This window comes from Microcebus murinus, chromosome 22, assembly GCF_040939455.1.
Source record: "Microcebus murinus isolate Inina chromosome 22, M.murinus_Inina_mat1.0, whole genome shotgun sequence".
Taxonomy (NCBI): Eukaryota; Metazoa; Chordata; class Mammalia; order Primates; family Cheirogaleidae; genus Microcebus; species Microcebus murinus.
Window position 1 is genome coordinate 16,050,387 of NC_134125.1, and position 16,518 is coordinate 16,066,904.

At 61.0% G+C, this 16,518-nt stretch overlaps 1 protein-coding gene across 1 annotated transcript; it reads left to right on the top strand.

Moving 5' to 3' along the window:
* The first annotated feature begins 5,438 nt into the window (after positions 1-5,438).
* TMEM119 (transmembrane protein 119) lies at positions 5,439-11,273 on the top strand. The gene is made up of 2 exons (XM_012756696.3): positions 5,439-5,595; positions 9,103-11,273. Exon 2 carries the CDS (start codon positions 9,118-9,120, stop codon positions 9,943-9,945), a length of 828 nt encoding a protein of 275 aa, XP_012612150.1. The 5' UTR covers positions 5,439-5,595; positions 9,103-9,117; the 3' UTR covers positions 9,946-11,273.
* Positions 11,274-16,518: the final 5,245 nt, after the last annotated feature.

Genomic DNA, 16,518 nt, shown 5'->3' on the forward strand with positions numbered 1-16,518 from the left:
AATTGCAAAACAGCTGCCCAGGCATCTGCCCTCCCCCTGCCAAGCGACTCCGGCTCCTCATGCTCTTCATTTCTTTGACAGCATTTTGCAGAGTTGGGTCATCGTCCCTGTTTGCAGGCTGACTCGTTTCTTGTCTGTCTGGCCCGCCGAGAGGTCCCTGTGGCAGGGCCGGGTCTTTCTTGTTCCCCACAGGAGTGGCAGCAGAGCAGGGACCCAGGAAATATTGCTTACATGGACTCGTCCCCTCCCCAGGCCTCAGTTTCCCCATCTATAACGTGAGCGGGTTGGCCTGGAGTCAGTCGGCCAGTGGGTGGCATTCATGGAGCAGCTGCTGGGTTTCGGGCGTGGGTGCTGGCCATGCGGTGTGGACGAGGCTCCGGTTCCGGCCTGAGAAGGTCGCGGTGGAAGACGCGTGTGATCGGGACATGACAGCCCCACCTGCTCAGGGCTCCCAGCCAGGAGCCACCGGGTGCAGGGACACAGAGGAGGTTGCTGAACTCCCTCCCTGGAGGCTGGGGTTCTGGGAGGGCTTCCTGGAGGTGGTGGTAACTGAGCCGCCATATGTAGGGGACGGTCAGGCAAGGGAGGACAGTGCCCCGGGCAGGGGGAGTAGCCCGAGCAGAGGTGAGGCCGCGTCTGCCTCCCTCACTGCCATCTCTCTGTGCCCGCAGGGTGCCTGGCTCAGGTGGGTGCTCGGTGAACAGCTGGGGGCTAAGTGAACGCGTCCAGTTTACAGATGGAGAAACTGAGGCCCAGGGAGGTTTCACTGCACACTCAGAGCTCGGGCCTGCCGGGGCAAGGCCACTCTGCCTCCTTGGGGCTGCCAGGCAGGAGGCCACTCCACGGGTGTCCCTCTGAAGGCCAGCCCGATTCTGTAATGCGGCCGCAGCCCAGGCCTCCCCTGCCACATCAGAGTCCTGGGCTATTTTTGCCCAGAGGGCAGGCCCCGGTGGCCTCGGGGGCTGTGTCATTAGAAGTGGCCCTGGGCCCGGGAGAGGTTGTAGCTGGGGGCTGTGGTGGGCAGGGCAGCCGCCCCGGGCTCCAATGCGGAGGACCCTGGCGGAGTCCCCAGGTGGGGGTGGCCACGGCTGCACAGCAGGGCGGGGGCCGGGCTGCTAATTGCACGGTAGGTGCCGGGCGAGGTCTCCCAACCGTTCCTAGGCTGGGCAGAGGGCCCGGCCACTGCTCTGTGCCTCTGAAATTACAGGTTCCAAATCGTGCCACCGGCCCCCGCCTCGTCCCTGGGAACCACCATGGCGCAGGCCTCCAGGAGCGTCCTGGCCGGGCCCCACAGCAGGTCCCAGAGCTGGGGATCGTGGAGTGTGAGTCGCTCGGGCTGGAGGAGGGACAGCTGGAGTGCACCCTCGGGGTCAGCTGGTCAAAACCTGGAAATGCAATAGTGGCCATCACACAATCAATAGCATTGATTAAGCACCTGCTATGTTCCAGGCCCTGTCCCGGCTGCCGCAGTTACGGCAGTGCACAAAACAGACCAAGTTCCTTGTCCCTGCAGAACTGGCTCCTCGACTCTTGCATGACAATAATCTTGAGGAGCTGCCCTGAAAGTGCCGTGTTCCCGTCTACCTCAGGGCCTTTGCACGTGCTGTTCTCCTTGCCGGGCGCCCGCTTGCATCCTGGCCTTTCTAGATGCCTCCTCCTCACCTTCAAGAGCAGCTGTACTGTCACCTCCTCTCAGAGGGCCCTATGAGGCCTGGGACCAGATTATGAGGCATGTGGCCCCTGAACTGCCCCCTCCCAACTGTTAGTCCAGTTTGCAGTTAGATATTTATTTGTTGGTTTACTTGCTTACTGCAGGTGTTCTTGCTACTCTGCAAACTCTGCGCCTCTGTTCATCACTGTCTCCCGGGCCTTGACCCTGGGCAAGCAAGGCCTAGAGAAATATGTGCAACTATTATATGTCCATAAAATTTAGAAAAAAATGTGTTGACATAAAAAGAGAACTATTTGTAAAATGAAGGACATTTTGAACGTCAGAGCATTATACTCTTTTTTTTTTTTTTTAGACAGAGTTTCACTCTGTTGCCCAGGCTAGAGTGCCGTGGCATCAGCCTAGCTCACAGCAACCTCAAACTCCTGGGTTCAAGTGATCCTCCTGCCTCAGCCTCCCAATTAGCTGGGACTACAGGCGTGCGCCACCATGCCCGGCTAATTTTTTCTATATATTTTTAATTTCTTTTACGTTTTTAGTAGAGATGGGGTCTCGCTCTTGCTCAGGCTGGTTTCGAACTCCCGACTTCAAGCAATCCACCCGCCTCGGCCTCCCATAGTGCTAGGATTACAGCCGTGAGCCACCGTGCCCGGCCAATGTTTTAAATTTTTTGTAGAGATGGGGGGGGGGTGTCTCACTCTTGCTCAGGGTGGTCTCGAACTCCTGGCCTCGAGCGATCCTCCCGCCTTAGCCTCCCAAAGAGCTGGGATTACCGGTGTGAGCCACTGTGCCCCGCCCATTTCCAGATGTTTTGGCACGGGGGCTGCTGCAGGACAAAAGGGCTGTGACTCCCTGGGCAGGTCTCCCCACCCCACGCACCTCAGTGTCCTCATCTGTCAAGTGGGCTTCACTCACTCAGTCCCGCAAACACGTGTGGCATCGCTGTGTCTGGGGCGCAGTGCCGGCTCACGGGGGAGGAAAACCCAGGGCTATGGGATTCCGGCTCTACTGGGAGCAAATAATAACAACATGCAACGCTGGCACAGGAGCAGAATAACTAACGCCCCTCATCTCAGGATGTCCACAGCTTGATGTCGGCACCTGTGACTATGTCACCTTACGTGGCCAAAGGGACCTGCAGATGTGGTTAAACTGGGTCTCAGATGGGGAGATTATCCCAGATATTCTGGGTGGGCCAGATAATGTCATCACAAGGATCCTTAAAAGTGGCAGAGATACCCAGAGAAATGGCAGCACAGAAGGACTCGGCCAGGCTCAGTGGCTCACGCCTGGAATCCCAGCACCGTGGGAGGCTGGGGCGGGAGGATCACTTGAGGTCAGGAGTTGGAGACCAGCCTGAGCAACACAGTGGGACCCCGTCTCTGCAAGAACAACAAAAAAATTAGACAGGTGTGGAGGTGCACACCTGTAGTCCCAGCTACTCAGGAGGCTGAGGCAGGAGGATCACCTGAGCTCAGGAGTTCGAGGCTGCAGTGAGCTAGGCTGATGCCACGGCACTCCAGCCTGGGTGACAGAGCAAGACTCTGTCTCTAAAAAAAAAAAAAGAAAAAAGAAAGAAAAGAATAAGTAAATGAAAACACTCGGCCCACTACTGCTGGCTGTGAGGCTGGAGAAGGGTGCCTATGAACCGAGGAATGCCGGCAGCTTCTAGAAGATTCTAGAAGCTTGAAGCTTGAAAAGGCAAAGAAACGAGATTCGTCCCCTGAACACTCCAGAGTGAACACGAGTCCCACTGGCACCTTGGTCGTCAGCCCAGGGAGGCTCGTGTCAGGCTCCCGACCACGGGAACGAACTGCAAGACCATAGACGTGTGCTGTTTTCTGCCCCTAAGCTTGAGGTCGCCCGTTACAGCAGCTGCTCGAAACCAACCCCTCGGGCTTCAGCCGGTGCATTTTGCGTTGCCGGGCACTGTCACGCTCACTGGTCCCCGTGTGACAGCTGAGGCCCCATGTGTGGCAGGCCGTGGTGAAGGCAGGATTTGAACCCAGGTCTGCCTGCCCCTGGGCTCATGGCTCCTGGCGGGGGCTGCTCTGCCGGGGAGGGAGGGCCGGGGGAAGGGGACTCAGAGGGGCCCCTCAGGCTGGGGCGTCTGGGCCCACCTGCGCTGGGGGCAGGCCCTGTTTGGGGTAGTGATGCCGTGGCCATCACCCTCCCAGCGTCCCCAGACTGTGGGGCTCAGGATCCTCCCCCGGCAGTGGTCCTGCCCACCCCGTGTCTGGTCTCAGGTCAGGTAGGGCTGGGACACCCCCAGGACATCTATAAGTGGGTGCAGCTGCATGACACGTCTGTGGGTGGCCACTTGCAGTGGGGGCATGTGTGTGCGTGAGTGTGCGTGCCCACAGGAGGACGGTCCCCTGTCCCCTCGGGGAGGCGGGGTTTGGGGTGATCTCAAGAGAAGACGAGAAAGCCTCTGATTTTCGTCTACAAACAAATGACTGTCACCCTTTTGGGAGGCGAGCAGGGGGCTTCTGGGGCCATTGCAAGGAATGACAACAATCTAGAGTCCCGATTCCTGTGGGGAGGGTACGGGCTGTTCCTTCACTCGCTCCCCCTGTCCCAAACCCTCACTGGCTCCCTACTGCCGCCTGGATGGGTAAGGAACGTTCTGAGTCCTGAGACGTTAGCCCGGCTCCTGCCGGCTTCCCCTGCCCTTGTCACCTGCTCCTAGCCCGTGCCCCAGCCCGGGGTAATTCTAGCACCCTGCCTGTGCGTGGCGGTCCCAGCCACCACGCCCTCACCCGCACTGTCCTTCCACCCGGGGCGCGTTTCCAGGGCCTGCTCCTGTCCAGGCTGCGCGTGGTCAGGCGCGTCCTGGCCCTGGCTATGTCCCTGCTCTCTCTTGTCAGCGGGTCCGTCTATGTCCTGGGTTCCCCAAGCCCTCGGTCTGGACTCTCTCTGGCCACCGACCCCTCTCTGTTTTGTGAAAGAGCAATCCACCCACGTGCCCTCCTCCCTGGAAGTCACCTCCGCAAGGAACCTGCCTGGCCCAGCGCCTGGCACACTAGGGGTGTTGGTTGAGCATTTGCTGAATCAATGAATGAGTGCATGCATGAATGAATGAATGCAAGGGGCTGCTGGATTCCTCAGGTCCGCTGGACGTCCCGGTTCCAGGGCCTGCCACGACTCGCCTCGGGCCCCGCCTGAACCACTGGAACTCCCCCTTCCTCACTCTTCCCCTCTGTGGAATGGGTTCAACTCCTGCTCGAGCTACTCCATCTGCAGCATTGGGGGGGCCTCAGGTCCCAAAATGTCAGAGCCAGACGTAGCCCAGAATGCTTCCTGCCCACCCCTACAAATGGGGAAACTGAGGCCTAGAGGGGTGAAGGGTCTGGCTAGGGCCAGAACTGGGCCTCTCGTCTGGGCCTTGGGCCTCCACGCGCCTCCCTAAAACACGCCCGGCTCCCACACTGCTCGCTGGGCCTGGAAAGCCTGAGTCACACGAGGACGAGGAATTTTCCTTCTCGCTTCCAGAAGCCTCCGGACCTCCCTGAGCTCATCCCTTTTGGAAAGTGGGGGTGCGGGCAGGACCCAGCCCGCTGTCTGGGGGCGCGCTGCGGGACAGCCCTGTCTGTCTGTCTGTCTGTCTGTCTGTCTGTCTCTGGCTGCCCTGGGGACCCGAGGTCAGGGAGGAAGTGCCGCAGCTGGTCTCCTCGGAGCGGGAGCGGGAGCGAGGGTGGGACTGCGTGTGGCCCGGCAGCCCCTCCCCTCCCCCTGTCCCCACCCCAAACCCTCTTAATGAAATCAAGCTGGCCCCGCAGCCCAGCCGAGGAGGAAGGAGGAGGGCCGGGAGGAGGGAGGGCGGCAGGCGCCAGCCCAGACCAGCCCGGCACCGGCCCGCGGCCTCTCAGACGCCCCAGCGCTCCCCCACCTGGCGGGAGCACCCCGGCCTGTGCGGGGAGGACCGGGTGAGTCCTGGGGTCCCCTCCTCCTCTGTCCTGAGCCCCTGGGGCCGTCCTGGGGTTGGGGCAGGGGACCGTCGGAGCACTTTGCAGGCTGTCTCTGCGTGTGTGTTTGATGTCGTGTGCACGCGTGTGATGGAATGCGTGTGTGTCGCGGGCCTGCATACGTGCCTGTGCTGCGTGTCCGTGTGTTCCAGTGTGTCCGTTCTGTGTGCCGGGTGAGCTCTCCCGAGTGTGTAGGTGTTGTGAGTCCGTGTGCCTGTGCTGTGCGTCTGGGTATTGTGTGTCCCTGCTGCTGTGTCTGTGGCGTGTGTGTCCCTGTGCAGTGTGTCCATGCTGCTGTGTGCGTGTGCGTGTGTAGACTTTGTGCCTTCCAGAGCCCCTTCCCCATCCAGACCTCCAGGCCCCGACCCTGTCCTCGGCTGGCCCCGGGGTGGGGGTGCATGCTCCAGCCAGAGAGCCCCCTCCCCCGCCCAAGGCCACTAATTGGAGCCAGGTTTCCGTGGGCCGCCCCTCCCCCACAGGCCACCAGTCTCTGGGTGGGGGTGGGGCAGCCATCTGGCCCCTCGGCCTGAGGGCTTGGGGTCCCCAGGCCTTAGGGGTGGTTTGCACACGTGCACGCAGTAGGGCACTCGCCGAGTTTGAGGACCACAAGCCCCGAGTGCGAAGGAGTCGCAGCAGCAGGGAGTCCCGGGCAGTCACGCGGCGCCCACTGATGGATCCCTCCCGTGTGCCCCGCACCGCTGCGCCTCGTCCTAGCGGTGGTCAGGGAGGTGGCCCTTCTCCCCACTATGCAGATGTGGGGACCGGAGCTCACAGAGGTGACGTGCCCGGCCCTAGTACACAGGGAAGTGACCTCCTTCTGGGGACTCCAAGAGAGGCCGGGACTCAGCCCCCACTTGCTGGGCCTGAGTTCCTTCTTGGGTGACACGAGAGGGGACCCCAGCTCCTAAGGGCTTGTGCGATTCTGAGTCCCTGAAAAAGTCCAGACCCAGGAGGCGGGGGCAGCTGGCAGGCAGAATGATCATTTCGTATAGAAGGACAGTTCTTCCATTCTACAGTTGGGAAACTGAGGCCCAGAGGGGGCAGGGGACTCGTCCGGGGCCACACAGCCATCTCTTGCGAGGCCCTGCTGGCTCCAGGTGGGGCTGTGTCCTGTGCCCCCCTTTCTCAGAGGCCGGGGTGGGGGTGGGGTGCAGGGGACTCAGAGTCAGGGTCTCAGCCTTAAGGAGCCAGTGACAGTTTGTGTGCCACCCCTTGCCCTCTACCGCTGACTTCATGCATACATGCGTGTGCGTGTGTGTGTGTGTGTACGTGCGTGTGTGTCCGGTCCTGCGATCCTCAGTGGCCAGAGCTGAGAAGGGTCCTCCCGACAGGGGGAGACAGTTGACCTTCCCCGGGGTGGGGATCGGGCCTTGTGATCATGGTCTCATGAGCAAACGTGGGCACCAGGCGAGGACAAGCGTCTGTCGGCCGAGGGCGGGAGCGTGCTGGCTGACCCTGGACCTCTGCGGGGGGCGGCATTCGGCCACTCTTGACCCCCACGTTGCCCGGGTGTGTGGCTGCTTCATGCCAGGCGGTCACTAAAAGTTGGCTCCTGCAATCCCAACAGCTCCAAGAGGTGCGACCTGTGGCCACCCCAGTCCCATGCCCCCAGTTCGCAGATGGGGAAAGTGAAGGCCAGGGTCGTCAGACCTCAGGGCTACACCCGGTGGAGCCAGGATTCGAACCCCAGCCTCTCAGGACTTGAGCAGGTCTTCGGCCACCCACGGCCTTAGCTGCCCTCTGCAGTGACCCATTTCGGCTGTCACCATGACAGGTCTCCCCGGGCTGGGCTTGTGACTGGCAGGACCAAGACCCCACAGCCCAGCAGGTGCAGGCGAAAAGCAAGGAGTGACCGGCTCATTTGACACGGACTCTTGAGTAGCTCTGCCTCTTTCCATGTTCTGGAATTATTGTTTCGGTTTTTGCCATCTGAGCCAGTCTGTCCAGATTCGTGCCGGTACAATTAATTCCAATTAACAGCACGACACTGGGAAGCCTCAGGCTGCTTGGAGCAGGCCACTAAATGGCCCCCGCCTGGACCCACCTCATCCCCTGAGTCCCGTGAAGTAGATAGTGTCGTCTGCTCTGCCGAGGCGTGACCTGCACCAGGGCGTTGGGAACCTTGACTTCAGCCCACAGGCTTGCTGTGTGGCCTTAGGCCTGCCCCTCGCCCTCTCTGGGCCTTTGTCTCCCCCCTCTCAGTCCCCTCAGGCTTCAGGGCTCCCAGGGCTTTCCTGTCTTGAAGCTTCTAGCCCCGGCCCACTGCAGGGACCTGGGTCCCCCGCTGGGCCGGGGAGGAGTGCTCAGGGGGCACAGAGAGCTGTCCCTGGGTGTGTCCATGTGCCCGGCCCCACTCACCCCGGCGGGGACAGTTAATGTTTTAGAAACTGAGTCCCTCTGTAAACTCGGGCCAGCAGGAATTTATGAATCAGCCGGGCTGTCTGGGCCAGACGGGGTCTGGGGGTTCATGCCGGGAGCGCCTGCCAGGGGCGTGGTGGGGGGTGCGGGCTCATCTGGTTCCCATCGAGTGGGGGTGGGGCGGGCGGGCGGCCGCGCCAGCTTTGTCTCGGGCACAGGGCTTTCCTGGGGGCCCTGCCAGCCCTGCTGTCACCCGGAGGTGAAGGCGGCATGTTGGGGTGCACCCGGCACGCCCCTGGCATCGGGGGCCCTGCCCGGCTCGGAGACCTGGAGGCCTCCAGACGTAGGAATCTTCCGGAGAAGGAGGCAGAGCCGGGGCTGGGGGAGGTTTGAGAAAGCCCCTGCCTGAGCTGCTGGGATGTGCAGCCTCTGCAGTCAACCAGCGCACGGGGACAAGGCCCTGGGGGGGACAGGGCCGAAGACAGGCTGGGGGACCCTGCAGAGAGTCCCTGGGTGGACGGGGGACTGTCCCCGGGCTCCTCTTGGTCACTCGCTCAGTTTCTCACTCAGCCTTGCCATCGTCCCGCCCTCCATGCCTGGATCCAAAGCCCGGCTCTTCCCTGGCGAGTCACTTGGCCTCCCTCGGCCTCAGCGTTCTCACCCGGAGAATGGGCATGATTGTAGCACCTCCCCTCCAGGCAGACCTCTGGAGGCAGTGAGAAATCCCCTGTGAGAAACTTAGCATAGGAGCTGGTACCTGGTGAGCGGGGAAAGTGTGAGCAATTAATTCAGCCAAGTCAGTCAAGATGCATTTATTGAGCGCTTACAGTATACTCGACATGGCGCAAAAAACCTCGAGGATGCAGAGATACGTAAGACTCAGCCCCTGCCCTCCAGGGCCTCAGAGGGTAGTGGGGGTGGGGGACAGGTGTGTGCCCTGCATCCGAAGGGGGTCCCTTGTGCGGTGGGGACAGGGGCTCAGGCCCCAGCAGGGAAGGGACTTGCTGCTTGTTCCACTCTCCCGGCTCCTCCTCGGGGCCTGGCGAGCCCCGTTTCCGAGTCCCGAGCTGCTGGAGTCCCTGACTTCCCTCCCCTTTCGTGTCCCTGCAGGTCCCGGGGGGCGACATGGTCTCCGCGGCAGCCCCCAGCGTCCTCCTGGCTCTGCTGCTGCTCCTGCGGCCTGTGCCCGCGGCAGCCGCCCGCTCCGCGCCCCTGCAGGCCGCCTTCCTGGAGGAGGTGGCAGGCAGCGGGGAGGCCGAGGGCCCGTCGGCCTCCTCGCCCAGCCTCCCGCCACCTTGGAGCCCGGCCCTCCGCCCCACGACTCTGGGCCCCCAGCCCACGCTGCGGGCGGGCCCCTCGCCCCCCACCAACCTCCTGGACGGGATCGTGGACTTCTTCCGCCAGTACGTCATGCTCATCGCCGTGGTGGGCTCGCTGGCCTTCCTGCTGATGTTCATCGTCTGCGCCGCACTCGTCACCCGCCAGAGGCACAAGGCCTCGGCCTATTACCCGTCCTCCTTCCCCAAGAAGAAGTACGTGGACCAGAGTGACCGGGCCGGGGGCCCCCGGGCCTTCAGCGAGGTCCCCGACAGGGCCCCCGCCGGCCGGCCCGAGGAGGCCCTGGACTCCTCCCAGCAGCTCCAGGCCGACATCCTGGCCGCCACCCAGAACCTCAAGTCTCCGGCCAGGGCGGCCCCCGGCGGTGGGGACGGAGCTAGGGTGGCGGAGGGCGGCCAAGGGGCGGACCGGGACGCCCCGGGGGAGCGAGGGGGCCCAGCGCAGGAGCCAGAGAGGCTGCAGGAGCCGTGCTCAGGGGGCGCCGAGGAGGCCCAGGCAGCTGGCGAGGGCCAAGGGGGGCCGGAAGGGTCCCTCTCGGTAGCCCAGGAAGCCCAGGGACCAGCGGGGCCCCCCGAAAGCCCCTGCGCCTGCGGCAGCGTGCCCCCCAGTGTCTAACGGGCCTCTCGGGCTACGGGCCCTGACTGTCAGACCCCAGGCGGTCGCCTCCCTGCGCGTGAAAAGGCCTTCAGTCCCGCCTGCCTCCTGACGCCCCCTCCTTGGCCGCCCGGTGCCAACCCCAGCGTGTCCCGAGTCCGCCGACAGCAGAGATGCTGGTCCCAGGGCCACGGGGCTCCGGGACGGCCGCCTCTGTGGCCCCAAGGGGCCACATCCTGCAGCACACACCCCAGGAGGAGGAGGAGGAGGAGGAGGAGGAAGGACACATCCTTGTTAGAACCACGACAAAATGGCCCGGGAAATTAGCCTCGCCGATCGGGAGTCATACGTCACAGGTCCCTCGTGAGACAGCAGACGTCGCTGCTTTTCTGTCCAGGCAGCAAAGACAAACAGGCGGGCAGGAGTCCTGGGCGCGGTTGGCGAGGGCCCTGGGGTGCCCGGGCTGGCAGGGCGAAGGCGGCCTGGGCTGGCCGGAAGCAGTGTTTTGGAACTGCCAGTGATCCCACCCTTTGTGTCCTCCCAAGCCTGCATACGTTAGCGTCACTCTGCCCCTGCTCAGAGCCTCCGCCTGATTCACTAGGACGCTTCCGTGGGGGGGTCCCTACCTACGAGATGACAGGTCCCTAAACGAGTGTTTCCCAAACCGGGTTCCCTGGGGCGCTCCAAAGAAGCAACATGTCAAGGTCAAATTCGTCCAGGAGACGCTGCTTCTCTAGCCACCTCCCCTGCACGCCCCGCCACCTTTCCTTAGAGCACTGCAGGGCTCTGACAAGTCCCGCAGGAGAGGCTGCTGTTGAATGTGGTTTTGCCTAGCTTGTCTCAAACATCTTTTAACCTTGAAGCCCTTATTATTATTTTTGTTTTCTTATAGCTACGGGTGAAGTCCTGTAGCACGCACTCTGGAAAACACTGCCCTGAATTTTCCCAGAGGCGCTCCCGTGTTTGTGGTGGGCCCAGGGTTAGGGGGTGGGGGTGGGGGTTCAGCCCCGCTCAGGCGCCCCCCCAGCCCAAGCAACCTGGTCTTGGGGTGAATGTCTCATGTCGCTACCGTGGCTGGGGTGGGGGCGGGAGGCTGGGGCGGCGTTTGAGGGGACTTCCACTGGGGGGGAGTCCCAGGGGCCGGGGGAGGGTTTCTGACGCCCACGCACGTTGTCTGGCAGCCTGTGTCCGCGGTCCTCGCTTCGTGACAGGGAGCCTGGGCTCCGTCCTGCTTTGGGGAGGCTCTGGGGGGGTCTCTCCTCTGTCCCTCCATCGGGGGCTCCCCCAGCTCTGCGCAGCTCTCCAGGAGCTGAGGTGTAACCCCCCGGTACAATAAACCTTTATCCTGGCCTGCGTCTCACTGGTTTTCTGGAGGGCTGTTCCAGGGAGTGGGGACAACTGGGGGGTGGGGGGGACACATCGGCCAGGCCCTGGAGGCTGAGGGGCAGTGGGTGCCGGGAAGGGAGGTGCTTCACCGGAATGGGGCGGGTGCCGGCGCCCCCAGAGGCTGAGCACCGGCTCTGGACTCGAGGCCACACGGACCGAGGTGCCACGCGGGGCTCTGCGACCGACCGTGGCGGTGGGGAGGCGCGGCAGTGGCGTGGCTCCCGGCTGCCCGCCCCCTGCGAGGCTGGCGTGGGTCTCGCCACCAGCGCCATGCTGCCCGCACCCCGGGCCGGGATTCGGGTTTGGAGGGCTCCGCCTTCGTGTCCTGACCCACCAGGCTCCTCCTTGCCTTTGATGGCAAGTCCCTGCGGCCACTTCTCCCCCTCCGCCCTGGGCCCCGGAGCTGCCAGCTGGAGTCCAGATGTGGCCGGGCCGAGCGTGTGCGGGCAGGGCGGCCGGCCCCACCCCCACCCGGAGGGGGCCGGGGTTTGGGTTTCACGGCACACAATGGCCTCTGTCCTGCTCGGTGGGGAAGGGCCCTCCCTGCCTGGCAAGGCCTGCCAGGGGCGTCCGGAGAGTCGGGTCTGAAGGCCCATGCGCTTCGTGGCTCTGCCCACGTCGTCCGGCCTTTCGGGTGTCGCAGCTGCGCTGTCTCTTGCCGAGTTCCTGTGGGGTCTTAGGTACTGCCTCATGGCTAGCAAGTGCCTTATGCTTCCCCGTGACACGCAAAAACCCCGTAAGACACAAGCAGGCGCTGGGGACCTTTGGGGGAGCAGACAGGGTCGAGTTTCCTGATCTGCAGCTTCCTGGGCATCAGCCCCTCCCCCCGCCTGTGCTCAACAGGGTCCTCTGGAGGACATGGCGTGTGGCTTTAGCCATAGCCTGTGTCTCCCAAGACTGCCGGGGGTGGATTAGGGGGGTGGCCTGAGCACCATTGCAGGAGTCAACCCTTCCCTCACCTCTGAGCTTTTACAGCTGCTGTTCCCTGTGCCAGCGACACCTTTCCACCCCTCCCAACCCCTCAGTGCCTGCCGCCTTGCTAACTCCCCCTCACCCTTTAGCTTTGGGCCTAGATGTCCCCTTCTCCTGGGGGTCTCCCCAGTCGCCCCCACCCAGCCTCCTTGCACAGTGCCCTGGGCCCCGTGGTGACAGCAGCTTACAATTGACTCACCCGTTCTGGGCTGGGCCTGAGTCGATGACATCGTCAACTCGCTGAGACTCACACCTCTACAAGGTGGGCACCGTTATTATTTCCTGCCACCCATCAGGAAACTGAGGCCCAGAGAGGTATGAAGAGTGAATGAATGAATGAATGAATGAATGAACAAATGAATCCCGTGGGAAGGGGACCGCAGGCTCCAGTCCTGCGTAGAGCCCCTCCAGTCTACTCTCACATCTACGACGGGGTGACCCAGAAGGGGCGTTTTATGGGCACGCATTTGGCCGGGCGCCAGCAGGGAGTCACAGAGGGGGTGAGGGCTGGGGTGGGGGGTGTGGGCCAGGCTGGGGGACAAAAACTGGGTTTGAGGCCGGGGGCGAGGACTCCACTGTTCCCAGGGGCCCAGGAGCCTGCCAGGGCCTGAACAGGCCCCCACTGTCCCAGGGCTGGTAAAGCTGCGTGGCTGCCCCCAGCCCGAGGTCTGTCCCGGGGCCAGGCCTGCTGTCCCTGCAAAGCGGGCGGGAGGGCAGCCCCAGCTCAGGGCAGAAATGGGGGATTCTGGTCACCTGTGGCGGGGACGGTGGGTGTGAAGGAGCCACCGGAGGGAAGTGGGGCTCCTTCCCCATTCCCTGGCCCGCTCAGATCAGCCCGGGGACTGGGCGTGTGCTGGCATGGCGCCGCGTCCAGGGCGAGAGCTCGTCTCCGCCGGGCACACGGCCTTCCACCCTCTCGCGCTGTTTGGGGCGGTTTGGGTCCTGGGGTCAGACTGTCTGGGTTCCGCCCCAGCTCCGTCCGTTCTTAGCCGTGTGGCCTTGGGCAGTCGCCTCACCTCTCTTGGCCTCCGTTGCCAGGTGTGGAAGAGGGAATGGCAGAGTCCCCACACTGCGCGTCGGGACGGCCCGAGAACTTTCCAAAAGGCCGTTCCTGGTCCCACCTGGCCCAGTGACGTCAGAGTCTCTGAGGGTACTTCTGGGCACCTGTCACTGCCAAGGCGTACAAAGTGCTCAAGGACGGTGGCCTGAGGCCACTGCCACCGCCAGCACTCGGCATGGTGCCTGGTATACAGTAGGTGTCGTGTGTGTGCACATGCAGTGTGTAAGGCCGAAGGAAGGTGTGTGTGTTGGTGCATCCGTGACCACATTTAACCGCCACCACACAATGAGCAGTGTCACCGCTCTCATTTTACAAATGAGGAAACTGAGGCTCAGAGGGGTGCAGTGACTTGCCTGGGGTCACACAGCCCAGCACGGCTGGGATTTGAACCCAGGTCTGTCTGGCCCCTCAGATAGGACTCTTCTGTGCTGACTTCCTGGCTCATTTTATTTTTTATTTTATTTTATTTTATTTTATTTTATTTTATTTTATTTTATTTTATTTTATTTTTTTGAGACAGGGTCTCACTTTGTTGTCCAGGCTAGAGTGAGTGCCGTGGCATCAGCCTAGCTCACAGCAACCTCAAACTCCTGGGCTCAAGCGATCCTCCTGCCTCAGCCTCCCGAGTAGCTGGGACTACAGGCATGCGCCACCATGCCCCGCTAATTTTTTCTATATATATTAGTTGGCCAATTAATTTCTTTCTATTTATAGTAGAGATGGGGGTCTCACTCTTGCTCAGGCTGGTTTCGAACTCCTGACCTCGAGCAATCCACCCGCCTCGGCCTCCCAGAGTGCTAGGACTACAGGCGTGAGCCACCGCACCCGGCCTCCTGGCTCATTTTAAAACATATTATGTCACAAAGGCCGAGCCCCTCTACTGACGGTGGGCAGGGTGGGGACATGTGTCTTGCACCCACTGCGTTTTGTTGTGGATGCCACTTCTTTGTTTCCACTCTGCCCTGGGGTGTTGTCTGTGGGTCAGGTCTGTCTGTCCTGGTTCTCATTCGTAGAGGCCCCGGGTGGGATGAATTAACCCTCTGGGTTCTGAGGTGGCCCAGGAGAAAGTAACAGGGCCAGGGCCTCTCTGTTGTCCAACCACCATTATTTAGTGAGCACCTACTATGTGCCAGGTATCGGGGACACACCGTTAGCAAAGCAGACCTGAGTCTGGATTCTAGGGGAGGAAAATTCATCCAAGAACCACCCAGATGCAACTATTAATAAATTGACAGTTATGCACGTGTCTGGGGCTTTCCCATTATTATTTTTTATAGTTTTACCAAGGTTTAACCGACTCACGATCAAATGCACATATTTAAAAGTGTGCAATTTGATGATTTTCGACATATGTATTTACTTCTAAAACCACCACCACAATCAAGATAATGAACATATCCGTCATCTCCAGAAGTTTCTTTGTACCCTTTGTACCCTCTTCTTAATCCTCCTCTCCATCCTCCTCCCACCCCCAACTCCCCCAGGCAAATATTGATTTGCTTTCTGTCACTAGGATTCCTTTTTACTTTTCTGGAATTTTCTATAGATGGAATCATACAGTGTGTACTCTTATTTTTGGGTCTGGCTTCTTTCATGAATATTCTGAGATTTAATCATATGACTGTAGGTTATCGACATTTCCCTCCTTTTTTTTTTTATCTCTGAGTGGCATTCCACTGCATGGGCGCGCCCCAATTTTTTTTATCATTCATCGCGAGGTGGACATCTGGGCTGTTCCCAGTTTGGCGCTGTGACCGGCGAAGCTGCTACGGAGCTACCGATGTCCTGTGATTTCTTCTTCACCGCCTTCTTCATGAGATGGTCCTTATTTCTCCCTGTTGTACAGAGGAGAATAACGGAGACTCAGAGAGGTTGATCGATCTGTGCGAGGTCACACAGCCAGCAGTTGAGCCTTAAACAACGGGAATGTTTGAGCTGAAAGTGACTTTAGGGAAGCTTCCAAGAGCAGAGGGACCGGAGTCACTGCGCGCTGTTTTATTAATAGCGCTGCAGGTGCCTCTGCCGGGCGTGGGAGTGTGGGGGTTCCGGATGTAGCCCAGCCCTTCCTTTTACACTTGGCCGCGTGAGGACCAGACACCGGCTGGGCCGTGCTGAGCGGGACAGTCCTGTGCCGTGTCCAGCTCTGCTCCCCATCTCTTTCTGGGGAAAGATCCGGCCTGTCTAGAGTGCGACAGGGGGTTGCCATTTTTGCCAGGAGGTTTCAATTTCAGGATTCCTCCGGCTGCCCTGAAATAGCAGGGAGGGTTGCGGCTGGCTCCCGCGCTGGGGGCTTCCCCGCAGCTGCTTCCCCGCCCCAGGGGGGTCCAAGGTTTGCGGTGGCAGCTGCGAAGTCAAAAATAGCCCAGCTTGTGACTCTGCTCTTGCCAGGGACACTGAGGCCAGAGGCCCCCGGGGTGTCCGCCGCTCACTGGGGCCCTGCAGAGACACCTGGGCCTGCCCTGGGAGGCTGGTGGGTCCAGGCCTGGGGGTGACTTCTCCCTTAGGGTTCGGGGTGCCAGACGCAACTGGTGGGGCTGGAACGGGAAGAGGAGGGACCGGAATTGCACAGGCGTGGAGGGCTGGAGAGAGCAAGGGGCGGGGCCGGCGACATTGGGGCCACAGCCCTCGCGCAGCCTTCCCCCACCCCAGAATCCCGCCAGGCTAAGAAACGAGAATGCCCTTTACGTGCAGGACAGCGCAGCATGGTGGTCAGGGGCACAGGCTTCGGGTGACCTGGGTTGGAATCCCAGCTGTAGCGCCTCCCTGCTGTGTGACCTTGGGCAAATCACACAACCTCTCTGGGCCTGAGTTTCTTCATCTGTGAAATGGGAATGATGGTGGTCCCTACCATTATTGTTATGCCTATTAGAGTTGGTGGGAGTTGAGTTCATTTACTGAAAGTGCTTGAACAAGCTCAATGAATGTTTTTTTTTCTTTATTATTATTATTTTTTTCTTTATTTTTTTTCCAACAATGCCATTGGTAGTATCAGTGAATGTTTACAGCTGCTGTTTGGCTATAAGCTGGGAAGTTCAGTGCTGAATGAGACAAAAGGGGGAGACCTCTGTCTCCAAATGTCTGCCTGTTCTAGAGTCACCTCTTCTTTCCAGCTTAGGGCCTTCAGGATCCTAAGATCAGTGATGCTTAGACTCTTGGAACTTTGCAGTCTCAACATC